The 16,537-nt window shown below is 39.9% G+C and overlaps 1 protein-coding gene across 1 annotated transcript in view; it reads right to left on the bottom strand.

Moving 5' to 3' along the window:
* LOC137767147 (formin-2-like) overlaps nt 1–16,537 on the bottom strand; it is a 336,850-nt gene that overhangs the window by 246,894 nt on the left and 73,419 nt on the right. Inside the window, exon 11 of the mRNA XM_068547882.1 lies at nt 2,585–2,732. Coding sequence (XP_068403983.1) covers nt 2,585–2,732 — 148 coding nt within the window. The remainder of the gene's footprint in view (nt 1–2,584; nt 2,733–16,537) is intronic.

Here is a 16,537-nt window from a genome sequence, read left to right as displayed (position 1 = left end):
GGGAGGTGGGTTGTATCAAATAAGTAAAGGAAAATGAAGAGAACAAAGAGAAAGAGAAAACAAGGTAACTAAAAAGTTTTCTTCTTATTACTATTTCTGCCACAAACTTCTGGAGCAACCACATTGCTTCCTAACTTCCCTTCCAGGAAACATTCTACAGACTTCAGTCGGTCAGGCTCCACTGTGGAGGCAATGTAGACAGGCTGCAGGGAACAGGCTGGGAGCCAAAGATTCCCAGGAATCCACAGCCCTTGAGGTTTCACTACAGCCTCTGCACTCACACTCACATAGCAGAGGGTCCGTTTCTACATCAATAGATGAAGGTGGAGAAAAACCCGTTTCACAAAATGGATCGTGGAAAAACAAAAGTGAGGTTCCCGAGAAAGGCAGCACCACGAATCTGAATTAGCCGAACATGTGGATTAGTAACCAGTGTGGAGAAGAGCCAAAAAGGAAAAAAAAAAAAAGGCAAAGAAAAACCAAGCTGTCAATTTTTTAAGATGGGACCACAAGTCTTTCTTCTTCAAAAAGAAAAAAAGTCATTGAGCTCTTTAAGTCAAAACTGAAAGGGACCAGATGTTGCAAACAGTGATTTTAGCCGTGACATCCTTGCACCAATCACAGTCAAGTGCACTGGAAATAGCTTATCACTGTTAATAATCACATTATCAAAGACTACAATTCATACCTATTTTTTTTTAAACAGTAGGCTCTATGCACAGTTTTTACTACATTATCTACATTCTCACTCTTACAACTGACTGCTTGCCTATGACAGGGAAGGTGAATGCCCCAGAATGAGAATGCCCCATGGAATCACAGCAGGAAAAGTTTAGAAGGGCCATTAGACAATTTGGACAAAACAGCTGTTGGGCTGTTGGGTTTAAAAGAGATCAATTGAAGAAAAACAAGTCACTACATTAAACTATTTTCTACTTACCTCCATCATCCTCTTCAAGAAGGCATATTTTAAAGGGAGACAAGTTGCTATATTAAAAATTGCTGCTCTGGCATTTTGCAAGCTACATCAAATAATGAAGAAAAAACTAGGTTACAAACTTCCTGACATCAATTCCGACTATCATCTCCTACCAAAATAAAATTCAGATGATCACTAATTAACTTTCCATCTAATGTTCCTCCAGTATACAATAAAATCAGTAACATAAAATGTTTCAGTTAAAGTTGAGAGAAGTAGACACACTAGGGAAGAAAGAAATGAAAACATCATCCTAATCAATGATGTAAAACACAAGATATGAACAACAGTTAAAATAACTTGTTGAAATTGACCAATTCTACTATATCTACACCTAGTTATTTCCTAACCAGTAAGTAATTTTTAATGTAAACAAATAAAATAGTGTATTTAATGGGATCATTACTTTTAGTTATATGCTTTCCCTTTTAAAACTAAATATGCTCTTATGTGCTTGTTTTTTTCAGGTGTTATTATGTCAGCACCCCCTCATCTCTGAAGGTCTACCTTGGCCCTTGATCAACTGTTCTCTGCACCACAGGAAACTCAGAGCCCTACACAGAACACGTGTCCTACACTGCATCTCTCGTATGTGGTTCATTTCAGGGAGTACAGTCCACCAAGTAAACACTAAGCAGTGTTTCAAAAGCATCAGACAGTAAAAGGGGGACATGCAGCATTAGATGTGGGCCCCCATTCAGTGCCTCAGTGCAAAGAAGAAACAGATAAATGCATTGCTCCAGGACTGGGAGAAAAACAGAGGTTATAAGCACTAGGCCCCTCTGCAGACCTTTGGGCAGGAGCCTAGAATAAAGTCCCTGACAGTGTGGGTCACTGGCTTTAAAGGGAACTCATGAGTTAGATAATGATAAACAACCAAATTCCATAAAAACATTGTTACAAAAATAGGATTCTTAATTCAATACAATAAATACAAAGTGCTTTCCTAGCTTCAGGCCCCATATAAAGCTGACATTAATCTCATGTTACCTTCAAAATACTTCAAAAATAACACAAAATACTTTAGGATGACACAAGGGACAAAGAGAAAAAACAACCAAAAAGAAATATTTGTTAGAAAACTATTACATCTGAACACTGAACAATTTTTTTAATTACATAAAATTTAGATTTAGTAAAACATGTTTCTCTATTTTGCCTCTGTCAGTTATCTCTGAAGGCAAAGAAAAAAATGAAGAAAAGTTCAAAGAAAGCAGTAAGGGAAGAGACAGGGGAAAGAGGTATGGTGGCCACCACCCTTGAAGCCAGTAGGCAGAAAGTTTCTTTCCGAGCTCTCAGCCCATGCAGAATGTGCAGCTTCCCACCGGGTGGTGGCCACAGCTGGACCCCGAAGCAGTGGTTCTCAGACTTTATATACACTATAGTAACTGGACAACCCAGTGTCCCATTCCCCAGAACTCAGCAGCCTTGAAGATGGGGCATAAGAATTTTCAATTTAACAAGCTTCCCGGTGATTTAGCTTGACTTATATGCAGATTATAATTTAAGAAATACTTGGAAGAGAAACCCAGACTCAATACCCAGTAGGTGCTGCACAGTTATTCGATGTTACTTTCAGAATATTCACTCTTCCCGGGGGCCTACCTGTGTCAGCATCCTTGGGCCTGTGTTCTTCGTCAGGAGGTTTAGACGGTGGCCAAGCAGCTGGGACTCTCCTGGGAAACTGCCCTTCTATATAATCCAGTGAGTGTGTGGGTTGACTAACTGCAGCCCAGGTGTAAAGTTGATCTTGCTATATTTCAAAAAAAAAAAAAAAAAATTAAGCTATTTTAATTCAATCATGAAAAAATGGAGTCTTCTTGATTGATATTTGCAACATCATTTCTATCATAAACATACGTGTGGTGTGCATATATATACACGCAAACATCCATAAAACATTAAACAGCATTTTATACTAGTCAATGTAGATTCTTCACATAAACATTCCTTCACACGGTCTTTCCATTTTCATAACCATACGTGTTTCAACTTCTATTCTATGGTAAGATTTAAGTCTCTTTCTTTGGGGGTAGGAGACCATGTGGGTCTACAGGGAATTACAAGGTCAGAAAATCCACTTAATCACAGAGCCCCCTGACGAGGCATCTTCAATGCACTGGAATACGATGTCCCTTTGAAATCTGTTTAAATACTTGTGGCAAAGTCAGAGGACAGGCAGCACTGGGCATGAAGGACCATAACAGCTTCTTCACCTTCAAGAGCAGGAAGCCCAGGAAACTGATTATTGTGCATCCAGTTTGAGGACTGTTTGGGAGACAAACTATGAAAAAAAAAAAAAAAAAAGTAAATGAACCTGCCAAGAAAAAAAGAACTGGGCAGTGATCTGGCAAAGAAAGCCCTTCCCAGCTGCAGACCAACAGAATCCAGACAGAATGAGAAGCAGGCTCGTAACTACACCTCGTGCCAGGAAGCCAAGTGGGAACCTCACAAAGGAGGCCACACCGAGACCTGTGAACACCTTGGGAAACTGCCCGCTAGGATTTCAGGGTGACAGCTGCTTCAGGACGCAGGCTCGCAATGTACACAAGCCCTGGGTTCTCTTCGGGACGTCTTCCTTCCTTACAGGTATATTTCCCTAAACCTTTTGATCAACATAAAAAGTAAAGCAGAGAGAATAACAAAAAACATGCTGTAACCACCACGCTGAAATTGTGAACTTGAGTGAAAGGATGGAGAGGCACTGATATTTCTGTAATTTGTTTAACAAGTTAATTTAAGAACTTCATAAAATATTCTTCAGTGTCAACAGTAAAATACAATGTATAGATCATTTAGTTTAAACTTCACCTTTAGGGACAGTCACTGGCCTTAACTGAGAACTCAGATTCCTGGGTCAGTGGTATTGAATCGGAAGGGTCCCAATGCAGACCTGGCCAGCATTTCAGCCAGTCACATCTTTCAAGAATTCATACCTTGATTGACACCAGAGGCTTTGCTATTTGGCCTACTGAATATTAAAAGTAGCTTTTCCAGCACTGTTGACAATAGCCAAAACATGGAAACAACCTAAATGTCCATCAATGGATGAATGGATAAAGAAGATGTGGTACATATATACAATGGAATATTACTCAGCCATAAAAAGCAACGAAATAATGCCATTTGCAGCAACATGGACAGACCTAGAGATTATCATACTAAGTGAAGTAAGTCAGAAAGAGAAAGACAAATATCATATATCACTCATATGTGGAATCTAAATCTAAATGAACTTATCTATGAAACAGAAACAGACTCATAGACAAAGAGAACACACTTGTGGTTGCCAAGGGGGAGGAGAGTGGGGGAGGGATGGATTGGGAGTTTGGGGTTGGTAGATGCAAACTATTATATTTAGAATGGATAAACAACAAGGTCCTACTGTATAGCACAGGGAACTATATTGAATATCCTGTGATAAACCATAATGGAAAATAATATTTTAAAAAAGTCTTTATGTGTATAACTGACTCACTTTGCTGTACAGCAGAGATGGGCACAACCTGTAAATCAACAATACTTTAGTAAAAAAAAAGTAGCTTTTCATTGGCAAAATGAGTGGTTTAATTAGCATGATATTAGAAATGAGTTCTCGTTGGTAAAATAAAGGAATTCAATGAATATGGACCAGCAAAAACATCAGACAATATCCTCATTCTTACAAGAACAAGGTAAGACGTGAGCAAGGGGCGATGTCAAGGCTCAATGCCCTGACGGTGCTGCATCCAGCGCTGGTCTAGGAAGCAACTCCCAGGCTGTCGGCAACCACTCGGCACAGAATCCTGCCGCCCTCATGTCCGCATCAAGTGAACCTCCCACGTAAGGAGCAGTCAAGCACTCGCTGCCAGGGGAGCGAGACGTATGTTTCCTAAAAGGGGAACTCTGACTTAGCGTCGCCATCCTAATAGTAAACCCATTCAGCCTCGGACTTCATCTGCTCCATATAAAAGAGGCAGCACCAGCAGCTAAGGGCACAAATGGTTGCACTCAGGATTTCATCACTCACTGAAAAACGAACTTTGCTACAAGCACTCTGCAAAAGCCAGAATAGCCCGGCCAGTCCTGCAGTCTTTCAGCCCCACCCCAGGACTGGAATACATTACAGATCTGTGATGACAAAACCTCTCTTTCATCGTGTGGCTCCACGAGCAGAGAAGAAGCAAACACAAAGCTCTTGCATGGCTCTTTACCATCTACAGAATCAGATGTCAACTCTTTGACCTGTCGTTTAAGTTTTTCTATATTCCTCCCATTCATCCTCCCAGATTCATCTTCCCGCATTTCCTAAATCAAGCTCCACTCCACTAGAAGGTCCCACTTAGCCTCTCCACCCATGGAATCTAACCGATGATTAAGTCTAGCTGGGGTGTCCCCTCCCCACTCCCAAGTCACAGAGCTAACAGGACGCCGGCCACCCCTTATGTTGACAGCTACCAGCACGTGATCCAGGTCGGTGACCGAACACGGTCTTGAGTGTAGCTCGTCACCCCTCAACTGCCTGAACTCCTTCAGCACATGAGGTGTGTACACAAGTCCTGTAAATCTCCCCAAGCACTGAGAATATTAAGAAGACTCCATGAGAGCCACTTAACGTCTACTGAATTAACGAATTTGTCAGATAAAAGGAAAATACAAAAGAGATGGTTTGTCAACATGAGCAGCGGCTGGAGCTAGGGATCGCATTTTCTTCATTTGCTTATTAACAAGGTACCAGAGGGGTACTTTGTGTGCATCAAATGGAAAACAAAGGTATCAAGTGATCCATTATATCTAAACCTATTCACAACTATACCATATAAAGAAACATATGGAGCAGATAAAACTCCTAGGATATAATCAGTGCTGTACCCCAGACAAATCTCATAACTCTATGAGGCCTCAGTGCTCTCACCAGTAATTCAGGAAAACTGCCTGCTCTTGTCTTTTTCGCAGGACTGGAGTGAGGTGGGTGCAAACACTATGTGGAAAGAGCTATGAAAACCACATCGTGTGATTCAAGTATAAGCACCACGACTACTACTTGTTTTGATTTTTTTAAATCTATGTTTCATTAGAATAATCACACATTTCCTGTATTTTAAAAAGTCCTTTTTAGAGGTATTAAATATTGTCATCAAATGTACACAACACCATGTGGTTGTTGAACCAGCACGAAATCTTTGCTTTATTTTAAGAAGCTAGGTGAGCAAACTGTAGTCGGCAAAGTTCCCTTGGCATTTGTGCTGATTGTCACTAAGTTTTGAATTCGATTAACAACCGCCCTGTGGCATTTCCTAAACCATCCACGCATGTCTTTTTCTCTGTTGTATTTCTGTTTAACATTTCAGAAATGTATGTGTTATTTTCCCAAGTAGAATACGCAAGCTTCCTGCCACCAGTCGCCAACCACATCCTATACCCCTTGTTTTCCGCCGGTTTTATTCTGTATACATAACAGACACACAATGAGTATTACGGAATTGGAAGGGTCAAGATCAATAAAATTGTCTTTTAACAAATTACACCATAGTTTTATATGAGTTAAAACAGGAACAATTTTCCCTGACACTACTCCACCGCCTTAAATTCTTAAAGTCTGTTTTGATTTTTGTTGAACTGGATCATTTATTCCTATTAAAGAAAACAAATACATGCTTTCAGCCTTAGGCAGATCAGAAGATTTAAAATCACAATCTGAAAGTGGCATAAACAGGCCACAAGCTAGTGATCCCAAAAAAGAAAACAGCTTCTTTTAGCAGATATTTCCCCATCTTTTAACTGGCCTATAAATAATAACCCCCCAAATAACTCAGAGCTACAATTCACAAATAGTTTATTTTAGAGGGCCCACTAGAAAATTATAACAACTGAAGTGAGGCATTCTAAGAGTGCTTTGTTGAAACTGCTGTAGTCAAGATGAGGGTTTGGTTGTCACCTCATGATAATATTTGGTAACATTTCTGTTAACCGTGCCTTCGGTCTGTGCATGGGGGAGGATCTAGATTACTCCCTGAGAGGCGTGGCTGCCCTTCCTATCGACACTCCTAGGACTTGTCAGCACGTGGACATGGGCTGCCCTGCATGTGGGAACAATCCTAGTCTGGGCTCCTCACCTCCTCAGCTCTCAGCGCTGCCTCGGCTCCACTGTCTGTCTTTTAAGGCCAAAGGGACTCTATTTGAGTGGTAAATACAGTCCGTGTATCCCAGACATCCCGGCAAGTGCATTCTCCTAACAAACATCGGAAGTTTGACTGAGGGCAACAAAAGTAAAAAATTGCCATGAAGTACGGCACACGACCATTTCTTTACATGCACGCTATCCATCCCTGGAGTACAGAGAAAAATCTGTGTCAGGTCAGCAGACGGCTCTCAGCCTGCACCTGGTCACACTGGCCTCAAGAACTGCTCCAGCAGCTGAGCTTGGGTGTGACCTCTAAGAGCAATACAGCAGGCCCTCAGGGGGTACACAGAGGGTGTGTCCATCCCCTTCCACAGCACTCTCTGGAGAAGGGTTCTGAGGATCAAAGGTCTCATCTTGGAACTTTACAGTTTCATTTGAGGAATTAAATACCTGGATGTTATTGAGCTTATTTGTGCTTTGTTAATGCCATGGACGCGATGTGCTTCTTGTTCTGGCTATTGGAAAATCTGAAATAGGTATATGGTCTGCATGCCACGTGTTTTCCAGTTCCAGAATGTATGCTTCTGATTAGCCTCATTCCTACCTCCATTTATGTTCCCCCCACAGTTTAGTTTTGTCTTTTTTTTCTTTTGTGCACTCATGGCTGAATTTTACTATTTTACCATATCTTACTTTTCTTACTAATCATTGTAAATACTATTTGGAATAAGGTGGTGATGAACACATTATTAATATAAGGAAATGATGGAAAATTCATTTACTTATCTACTTTAACTCACTTGAACTTTTTATGACTGGAAGGATAAACGGTAGATTCACTGAGAGTAGACTGAATTGTACTCACGATATTTTGGTTTGCATTGATCATTTAATCGTTAAAAAAACAACAGCACAACTATATAGAGTCGCTTTGAAATAGGGGAGATAAAAAACAATAAATAATCACTACTATACACAACAGCATCCACTGGGTATAATATTTTCTAATCCTTCTTTTAATATATTCTACAGCTGTAATCATACTGCACATGATTCCATAATAACATAGTGTAGACTTTTTTAAACTACTGCATCATTTTCACACTGATAATTTACATTTTTGCCACAATCATGACACAGTTAATATTACACTGTAGCCATTTAATCAGCTCTTGACAGAACACGTGAACGTGACTTCCCAAATCACCCCTGGTTCATAATTAAATAAGAAATTACAACCCTAGAAGAGGACACTGACCCTTGAACAATGTGGGTTTGAATTGAGAGGGTGCACCTACACGGGGTTATAAATACTGCCATGCTCCACGGTCTGTGTCTGATTGAATCTGCGGATGGACAGGAACCACAGATATGGGGCCGACTATAAAGTACAGCGAGATTATCTCCTACATTATTCAAGGGTCAACTGAGTACATAAAAATGACAAATAAAAATGAATAATTACCAAGGCTTGATTTGTGACCCAAGATATGATCTAGCCTGGAGAATGTTCCATGACCACTTGAGAAGAAAGTGTATTCTGTTGTTTTTCGATGGAATGTCCTATAAATATCAATTAAGTCCATCTTGATTAATGTATCATTTAAAGCTTGTGTTTCCTTATTTTTCATTTTGGATGATCTGTCCATTGGTGAAAGTGAGGTGTTAAAGTCCCTTACTCTGACTGGGTTACTGTCAATTTCCCATTTTATGGCTGTAAGCATTTGCCTTATGTATTGGGGTGCTCCTATGTTGCGTGCATAAATATTTGCAATTGTTATATGTTCTTGGATTGATCTCTTGATCATTATGTAGTGTCCTTCTTTGTCTCTTGTAATAGTCTTTATTTTAAATTCTATTTTGTCTGATATGAGAATTGCTACTCCAGATTTCTTTTGATATCTGGAGCTGGAGGAATCAGGCTCCCAGACTTCAGATTATACTACAAAGCTACAGTAATCAAGACAGTATGGTACTGGCACAAAAATAGAAATAGAGATCAATGGAACAGGATAGAAAGCCCAGAGGTAAACCCACACACATATGGTCACCTTATTTTTGATAAAGAAGGCAAGAATATACAATGGAGAAAAGACAGCCTCTTCAATAAGTGGTACTGGGAACACTGGACAGCTACATCTAAAAGAATGAAATTAGAACACTCCCTAACACCATACACAAAAATAAACTCAAAATGGATTAAAGACCTAAATGTAAGGTCAGAGACTATAAAACTCTTAGAGGAAAACACAGGCAGAACACTCTATGACATAAATCACAGCAAGATCCTTTTTGACCCAGCTCCTAGAGAAATGGAAATAAAAACAAAAATAAACAAATGGGAACTAATGAAACTTAAAAGCTTTTGCACAGCAAAGGAAACCATAAACAAGATGAAAAGACAACCCTGAGAATGGGAGAAAATATTTGCAAATGAAGCAACTGACAAAGGGTTAATCTCTAAAATTTACAAGCAGCTCATGCAGCTCAATATCAAAAAAACAAACAACTCAATCCAAAAATGGGAAGAAGACCTAAATAGACATTTCTCCAAAGAAGATATACAGATTGCCAACAAACACATGAAAGAATGCTCAACATCACTAATCATTAGAGAAATGCAAATCAAAACTACAGTGAGGTATCACCTCATACCAATCAGAATGGCCATCATCAAAAAATCTACAAACAATAACTGCTGGAGAAAGTGTGGAGAAAAGGCAACTCTCCTGCACTGTTGGTGGCAATGTAAATTGATACAGCCACTATGGAGAACAGTATAGAGGTTCCTTAAAAAACTAAAAATAGAACTACCATATGACCCAGCAATCCCACTACTGGGCGTATACCCTGAGAAAACCATAATTCAAAAAGAGTGGGACTTCCCTGGTGGCACAGTAGTTGAGAGTCTGCCTGCCAATGCAGGGGACATGGGTTCGAGCCCTGGTCTGTGAGGATCCCACATGCCATGGAGCGACTAGGCCCGTGAGCCACAATTGCTGAGCCTGCGTGTCTGAAGCCTGTGCTCTGCAACAAGAGAGGCCGCGATGGTGAGAGGCCCACGCACCGCGATGAAGAGTGGCCCCCACTTGCCGCAACTAGAGAAGGCCCTCGCACAGAAACGAAGACCCAATGCAGCCATAAATAAATAAACAAAAAGAGTCATGTACCACAATGTTCACTGCAGCTCTATTTACAATAGCCAGGACATGGAAGCAACCTAAGTGTCCATCGACAGATGAATGGATAAAGAAGATGTGGCACATATATACAATGGAATATTACTCAGCCATGAAAAGAAACGAAATTGAGTTATTTGTAGTGAGGTGGTTGGACATAGAGACTGTCATACAGAGTGAAGTAAGTCAGAAAAACTTACCATATGCTAACACATATATATGTGTTAGCATAAGTAATACATACTTACCATATGCTAACACATATACAGGGAAATTAAAAAAAAAATTGTTCTGAAGAATCTAGGGTCAGGACAGGAATAAAGACACAGACTTAGAGAATGTAACTGAGGACACAGGGAAGGGGGAGGGTAAACTGGGACAAAGTAAGAGAGTGGCATGCACTTACATATACCACCAAATGTAAAATAGATAGCTAGGGGGAAGCAGCCACATAGCACAGGGAGATTAGCTCGGTGCTTTGTGACCACCCAGAGGGGTGGGATAGGGAGTGTGGGAGGGAGACACAAGAGGGAGGAGATATGTGGATATATGTATATGTATAGCTGATTCACTTTGTTATAAAGCAGAAACTAACACACCACTGTAAACCAATTATACTCCAATAAAGATGCTTTTAAAAATGAATAATTAGAGTAACACCAAGAAGACTAAATTTAAAGATGAGCCGAGGTCTCTGAAAATGTTTCAGGATAATATAAAGGGTTGTTTTCTTAACTGTGTTGAAAACAAGCACTGACATTACTACCATTGAGACTGCAAATTTGTGCAAATTTTCTGAACGGGAATTGAGTAGCAAAAGAATTTAAATATTGATGCAATTCAACTTCCATTCATGATAAAATTTTTACCGAAGTGGGTATAGAGGGAACATATCTCAACATAATAAAAGCCACTTATGACAAACCCACAGCCAATATAATACTCAACAGTGAAAAAGCTGTAAGTCTTCCTGCTAAAATCTGGAACAAGGCAAGTATGCCCACTCTCACTACTTCTATTCAACGTTGTATTGGAAGTCCTAGCCACAGCAGTCAGGCAAGAAAAAGAAATAAAAGGTATCCAAATTGGAAAGGAAGAGGTAAAGCTGTCATTATATGCAGATGACATTATACTACATATAGAAAACCGTTAAGACTCCATACAAAAAATACTAGGACTGATAAAGGAATTCAGCAGGGTGACAGGATATACAATCAATCAACAGAAAGCTGTAGCATTTCTTTACACTAACAATTAAATATCAGAAAGAGAAAGTAAAAAGAAAATCCCTTTTAAAATCACATCAAAAAAAAATAAAATACTTAGGAGTAAACTTAACCAAGGAGGTGAAAGACATACGCTGAGAAATGTAAAATGTTGATAAAGGAAACTAAAGATGATTCAAAGAATGGAAAGTAATCCTGTGTTCTTGGATTGGAAAAATTAATATTGTTAAAATGGCCATACTACCCAAAGCAATCTACAGATTTAATGCAATCCCTGTGAAATTACTCATGACATTTTCCAAAGAACTAGAACAAATAATCCTAAACTTTATATGGAACCACAAAAGACCCACAATTGCCAAAGCAATCCTGAAGAAAAAGAACAAAGCTAGAGGCAGAAACCTCCCAGACTTCAGACAATATTATAATCTACAGCAATCAAAGCAGCGTGGTTTTGGCACAAAAACAGGCATATAGGTCAATGGAACAGAAGAGGGAGTTCAGAAATAAACCCACACACCTATGGTCAACTAATCCTCGCCAAAGGAGGAAAGAATATACAATGGAGAAAAGACAGTCTCTTCAGCAAGTGGTGTTGGGAAAGCTGGACAGCTGCATGTAAACTGATAAAGTTAGAACACTGCTTCTCACCATACACAAAAATAAACTAAAAATGGCTTAAAGACTTAAATATAAGACATGACACCATAAAACTCCTACAAGAGAACATAAGGGAAAACATTCCCAGACATAAATCGTACCAATTTTTTCTTAGGTCAGTCTCTAAGGCAATAGAAATCAAAGCAAAAATAAACAAATGGGACCTAATTAAACTTAAAAGCTTTTGTACGGCAAAGGAAACAATAAACAAAGTGAAAAAACAACTTATGAACTGGGAGAAAATATTTGCAAACAACGCAACTGACAAGGGCTTAATTTCCAAAATATACAAATAGCTCATACAATTCAACAACAACAAAAATCAACCCAATCAAAAAATGGGCAGAAGGGGCTTCCCTGGTGGCGCAGTGGTTGAGAATCTGCCTGCCAATGCAGGGGACACGGGTTCGAGCCCTGGTCTGGGAAGATCCCACATGCCGCGGAGCAACTAGGCCCGTGAGCCACAACTACCGAGCCTGCGCGTCTGGAGCCTGCGCTCCGCAACAAGAGAGGCCGCGATAATGAGAGGCCCGCACACCGCGATGAAGAGCGGCCCCCGCTTGCCGCAACTAGAGAAAGCCCTCGCACAGAAACGAAGACCCAACACGGCCATAAATAAATAAATAAATAAATAAAAATTTAAAAAAAAAAAAAAAATGGGCAGAAGACCTAAATAGACATTTCTCCAAAGAAGACATACAGATGGCCAATGGGCACATGAAAAGATGCTCAACATCATTAATCATTAGAGAAATGCAAATCAAAACTACAATGAGGCACCACCTCACACTAATCAGAATGGCCATCATCAGAAAGTCTGCAAATAACAAATGCTGGAGAAGGTGTGGAGAAATGGGAAACCTCCTGCACTCTTGATGGGAATGTAAGTTGTGCAGCCACTTTGGAGAACAGTATGGAGGTTCCTTTAAAAACTACAAACAGAACTATCATATGATCCTGCAATCCCACTCCTGAGCATATATCCGGAGAAAACTCTATTTCAAAAAGATACATGCACCCCCCTATGTTCAGAGCAGCACTATTTACAACAGCCACGAAATGGAAGCAACCTAAGTGTCCATCAACAGATGAATGGATAAAGAAGATGTGGTAATATATACAATGGAATATTATTCAGCCATAAAAAGGAATGAAATAATGTTGTTTGCAGCAACATCAATGAATCTACAGATTATCATACTAAGTGAAGTAAGCCAGAAAGAGAAAGACAAATATCATATGATGTCACTTTTATATGGAATCTAAAAAATGATAAAAATGAACTTATTTACAAAACAGAAATGACTCACAGACATAGAAGGCTGACTTACAGTTACTACACGGGGGGAGGGATAAATTAAATTTTGGGGGTTAACAGATACACACTACTGTAATACACACTACTATATATAAAATAGATAACCAACAAGAACATACTGTATAGCACAGGGAACCAAATTCAATATTCTGTAATAACCTGTAATGTAAAAGAATCTTAAGAAGAATATATACGTGTGTGTATATAAAACACTTTGCTGTATACTAGAAATTAACACACTTTAAATCAACTATACTTCAATTAAAAATTCATTAATTTTTAAGAAATTAAAATATTCATCCCTTTGGAACCAGCAATTCTACTTATAGAAGTTTTCCCTAAGGGGAAAATAAATCAGTAATGAGTAAAAAATATTCATATAATAGAATATATTTATTTCAGTGTTATTTATGTTTAAAAAAGAGAGAAAAGCAGAATTTCCAAAAGTAGCACTATGAATTGAAAATTATGGTATGTAAGAGTAAGCAAGAGTTGTTAAAATCTTATCCCATCAAATGCTCTGTAACGTTTCCTTCATGACGTATGTTGACAGGTGAAAGCAACTGGCTATAAATTGTATGTGCATTATAAAAATAATAACCAGTGTAATGACAGAAGAGGTCATTAGAACCAGCCCTTCTGCTGGAGACTTAAAAAATGACATTTTGTGTGTGTGTGCGCACACACACACACACACACACACCCATACACATATTTATATACCTTTCAGTAGAATAAATATAAATGTAAATAAAGGGGAGGGGGGTATTAAATTAAGGAAGAATTGAAAAGCAAGAATCCAGGGGAGGACAAAAACCTAGGGAGCAGACACTCCCTGAGGGTTTCTGTGAGAATCTGACAGCAGGTTATCAGGGAAAGGATTGGAAGTTAGTGTCTCTACAGGGTTTGCTCCTAGTGACACCCTTGCTTTAGGTTAGGATCCAAAACACCATCACACTAGGAATAAAGGTAAACTAGAAGGAGACAGTCCTCTCAGGGCTGAAATTCAACTTTAAATTTTCTAAATCCCTGAATGTAACTCCAGGTGATCCTGGAGTGCTAGTGTCCCAGGTCCCTGGTAAAATCAAACACAAATCCTATCTCAAAAAAGATAATGTCAATCTAGGTATCTGCACAGCATAAAATAAAAAATAACTATAAACATGGAGACACAAATCAAAAATAAAAGAAAATCAGTAGAAAAATAGACAACAAAAAAAGACACACAAGTGCATCAGATATTATCAGACACATATTGTTAAATAATTATGTTGAGTCTCAAGAAGATAAAAGACAAAATGCAGAATTTCAATACAAAACTGTAAACAATAAAAAACAGAAATTCTAGAACTGATAAATAAAATAACCAAAATTAAACTATACAACAGATGTATCTGATGATAAATTAGAAACAGTTGAATAGAGAATTAGCGCATTTGAAGAGACATCAAAAGAAACGATCTAGAATGTAAGAGTCAAGAGGATGGCTGATACTGCAGAGAGAATAAGAGACAAAGGACACAGTGAAAAACTATAACATATGTGTAAATAGACTGACAGAAAAAATGGAAAACAGAGAAAGAATAACATTGAAGTATCATTTGAAAAGAGGTTCTGGTTGATGACATTGTGAAATGAGAGAAGGGGACTTCCCTGGTGGCTCAGTGGTTAAGAATCCGCCTGCCAATGCAGGGGACATGGGATCAAGCCCTGGTCAGGAAGATCCCATATGCTGTGGATCAACTAAGCCCGTGTGCTTCAACTACGGAGCCTGTGCTCTAGAGCCTGTGAGCCACAACTACCAAGCCTGCGTGCTGCAATTACTGAAGACCACGTGCCTAGAGCCCGTGCTCCACAACAAGAGAAGCCATTGCGATGAGAAGCCTGCACACCGCAATGAAGAGTAGGCCCCGCTCGCCGCAACTAGAGAAACCCTGCACAGAGCAACAAAGGCCCAATGCAGCCAAAATTAAATAAATAAATAAATAAATATTTTAAAAAATGAATATAAAATGAGAGAAGGCATTCAAGTCACTGATTTAAGAAACCCTATGAAGCCTAAGAGAATAAATGTAAGACAACCACACATAGGTGCATATAACAAAACTTTTGGATAAAACGGTAAAAATAAAATTTTAAAAGCAGCCACAAAAAAATAGATTAATGACAAAAAGCAGTAAATGGACTATTTTTGTTAAGGAGTCAGTATCATTGGAAGCTATAAGATTCTAGAATGGTCTTTTTAAAATGCTGTAACAGGGGATCAGTCAAGGTAGCAGAGAACAGGATGTGGAACTCACCTCCCCTGATGAACACATCAAAGACACATCTACATGTGGAACAAATCTCACTGAAAACTAACTGGAAACTGGCAGAAGGACCACTGTACAACCAAGACTGTAAAAAAGATACACATGCAATCGTATAGGAAGGGAAGGAGAGCAATTGGGTTGGGACCTGTGCCTGGGAGGGGACTCAGGAGAAGGGAGATTATATGAGCAGAAATCTTCCCTGGGGGTGAGCAGCTTAAGCCACAGATTGGGGGTCCCAGTACTGGTGTCTGATGCAGGGAAGGTGAGCCCCCCTGGCTGGTTGGAGGACGGCCAGGACTATAATAGGAGGGCTGAGGGAAGCCTGGACTCCACTTGTGAGGAACACGAGTACTGGAAGTGCGCCCCCAAGGCAGAGAGGTCTGTCTAGTGGCTGCTGGTTTTCCCTTGACCATCCTGCAGAGCTCCCCAGCCCCAGCTGAAGGAACACTCCAGCCCCGCTCAATCCACGTAACACTGTAGGACTGGATCTGGGGTGGACGTGAGTGTGGGAAGGATGCTAACATGGGACAGAGAGGGACCCCGGTGTCAGGACAGAGTCCGGGCGGGGCAGCAGTGACCACTGTTGCAGCTTACTCAAGCAGAGCCTCAGAAGCACCCCAGATTCTGATGGCGGCCGCTTCATCACACCTCGCCCCCTAATACACTCTGAGAGTCCACACTACCCCAGCCGCCCTGCGACGTGGCTCTGCACCAGTGTTGGGGTGGCAGAGGCTGGGGACGGGGATTGGCTGTGAGGGGA

The sequence above is a fragment of the Eschrichtius robustus genome, chromosome 7 (assembly GCF_028021215.1).
Source record: "Eschrichtius robustus isolate mEscRob2 chromosome 7, mEscRob2.pri, whole genome shotgun sequence".
In the NCBI taxonomy this organism is placed as follows: domain Eukaryota; kingdom Metazoa; phylum Chordata; class Mammalia; order Artiodactyla; family Eschrichtiidae; genus Eschrichtius; species Eschrichtius robustus.
This window is presented reverse-complemented; position numbering and strand designations above follow the sequence as displayed.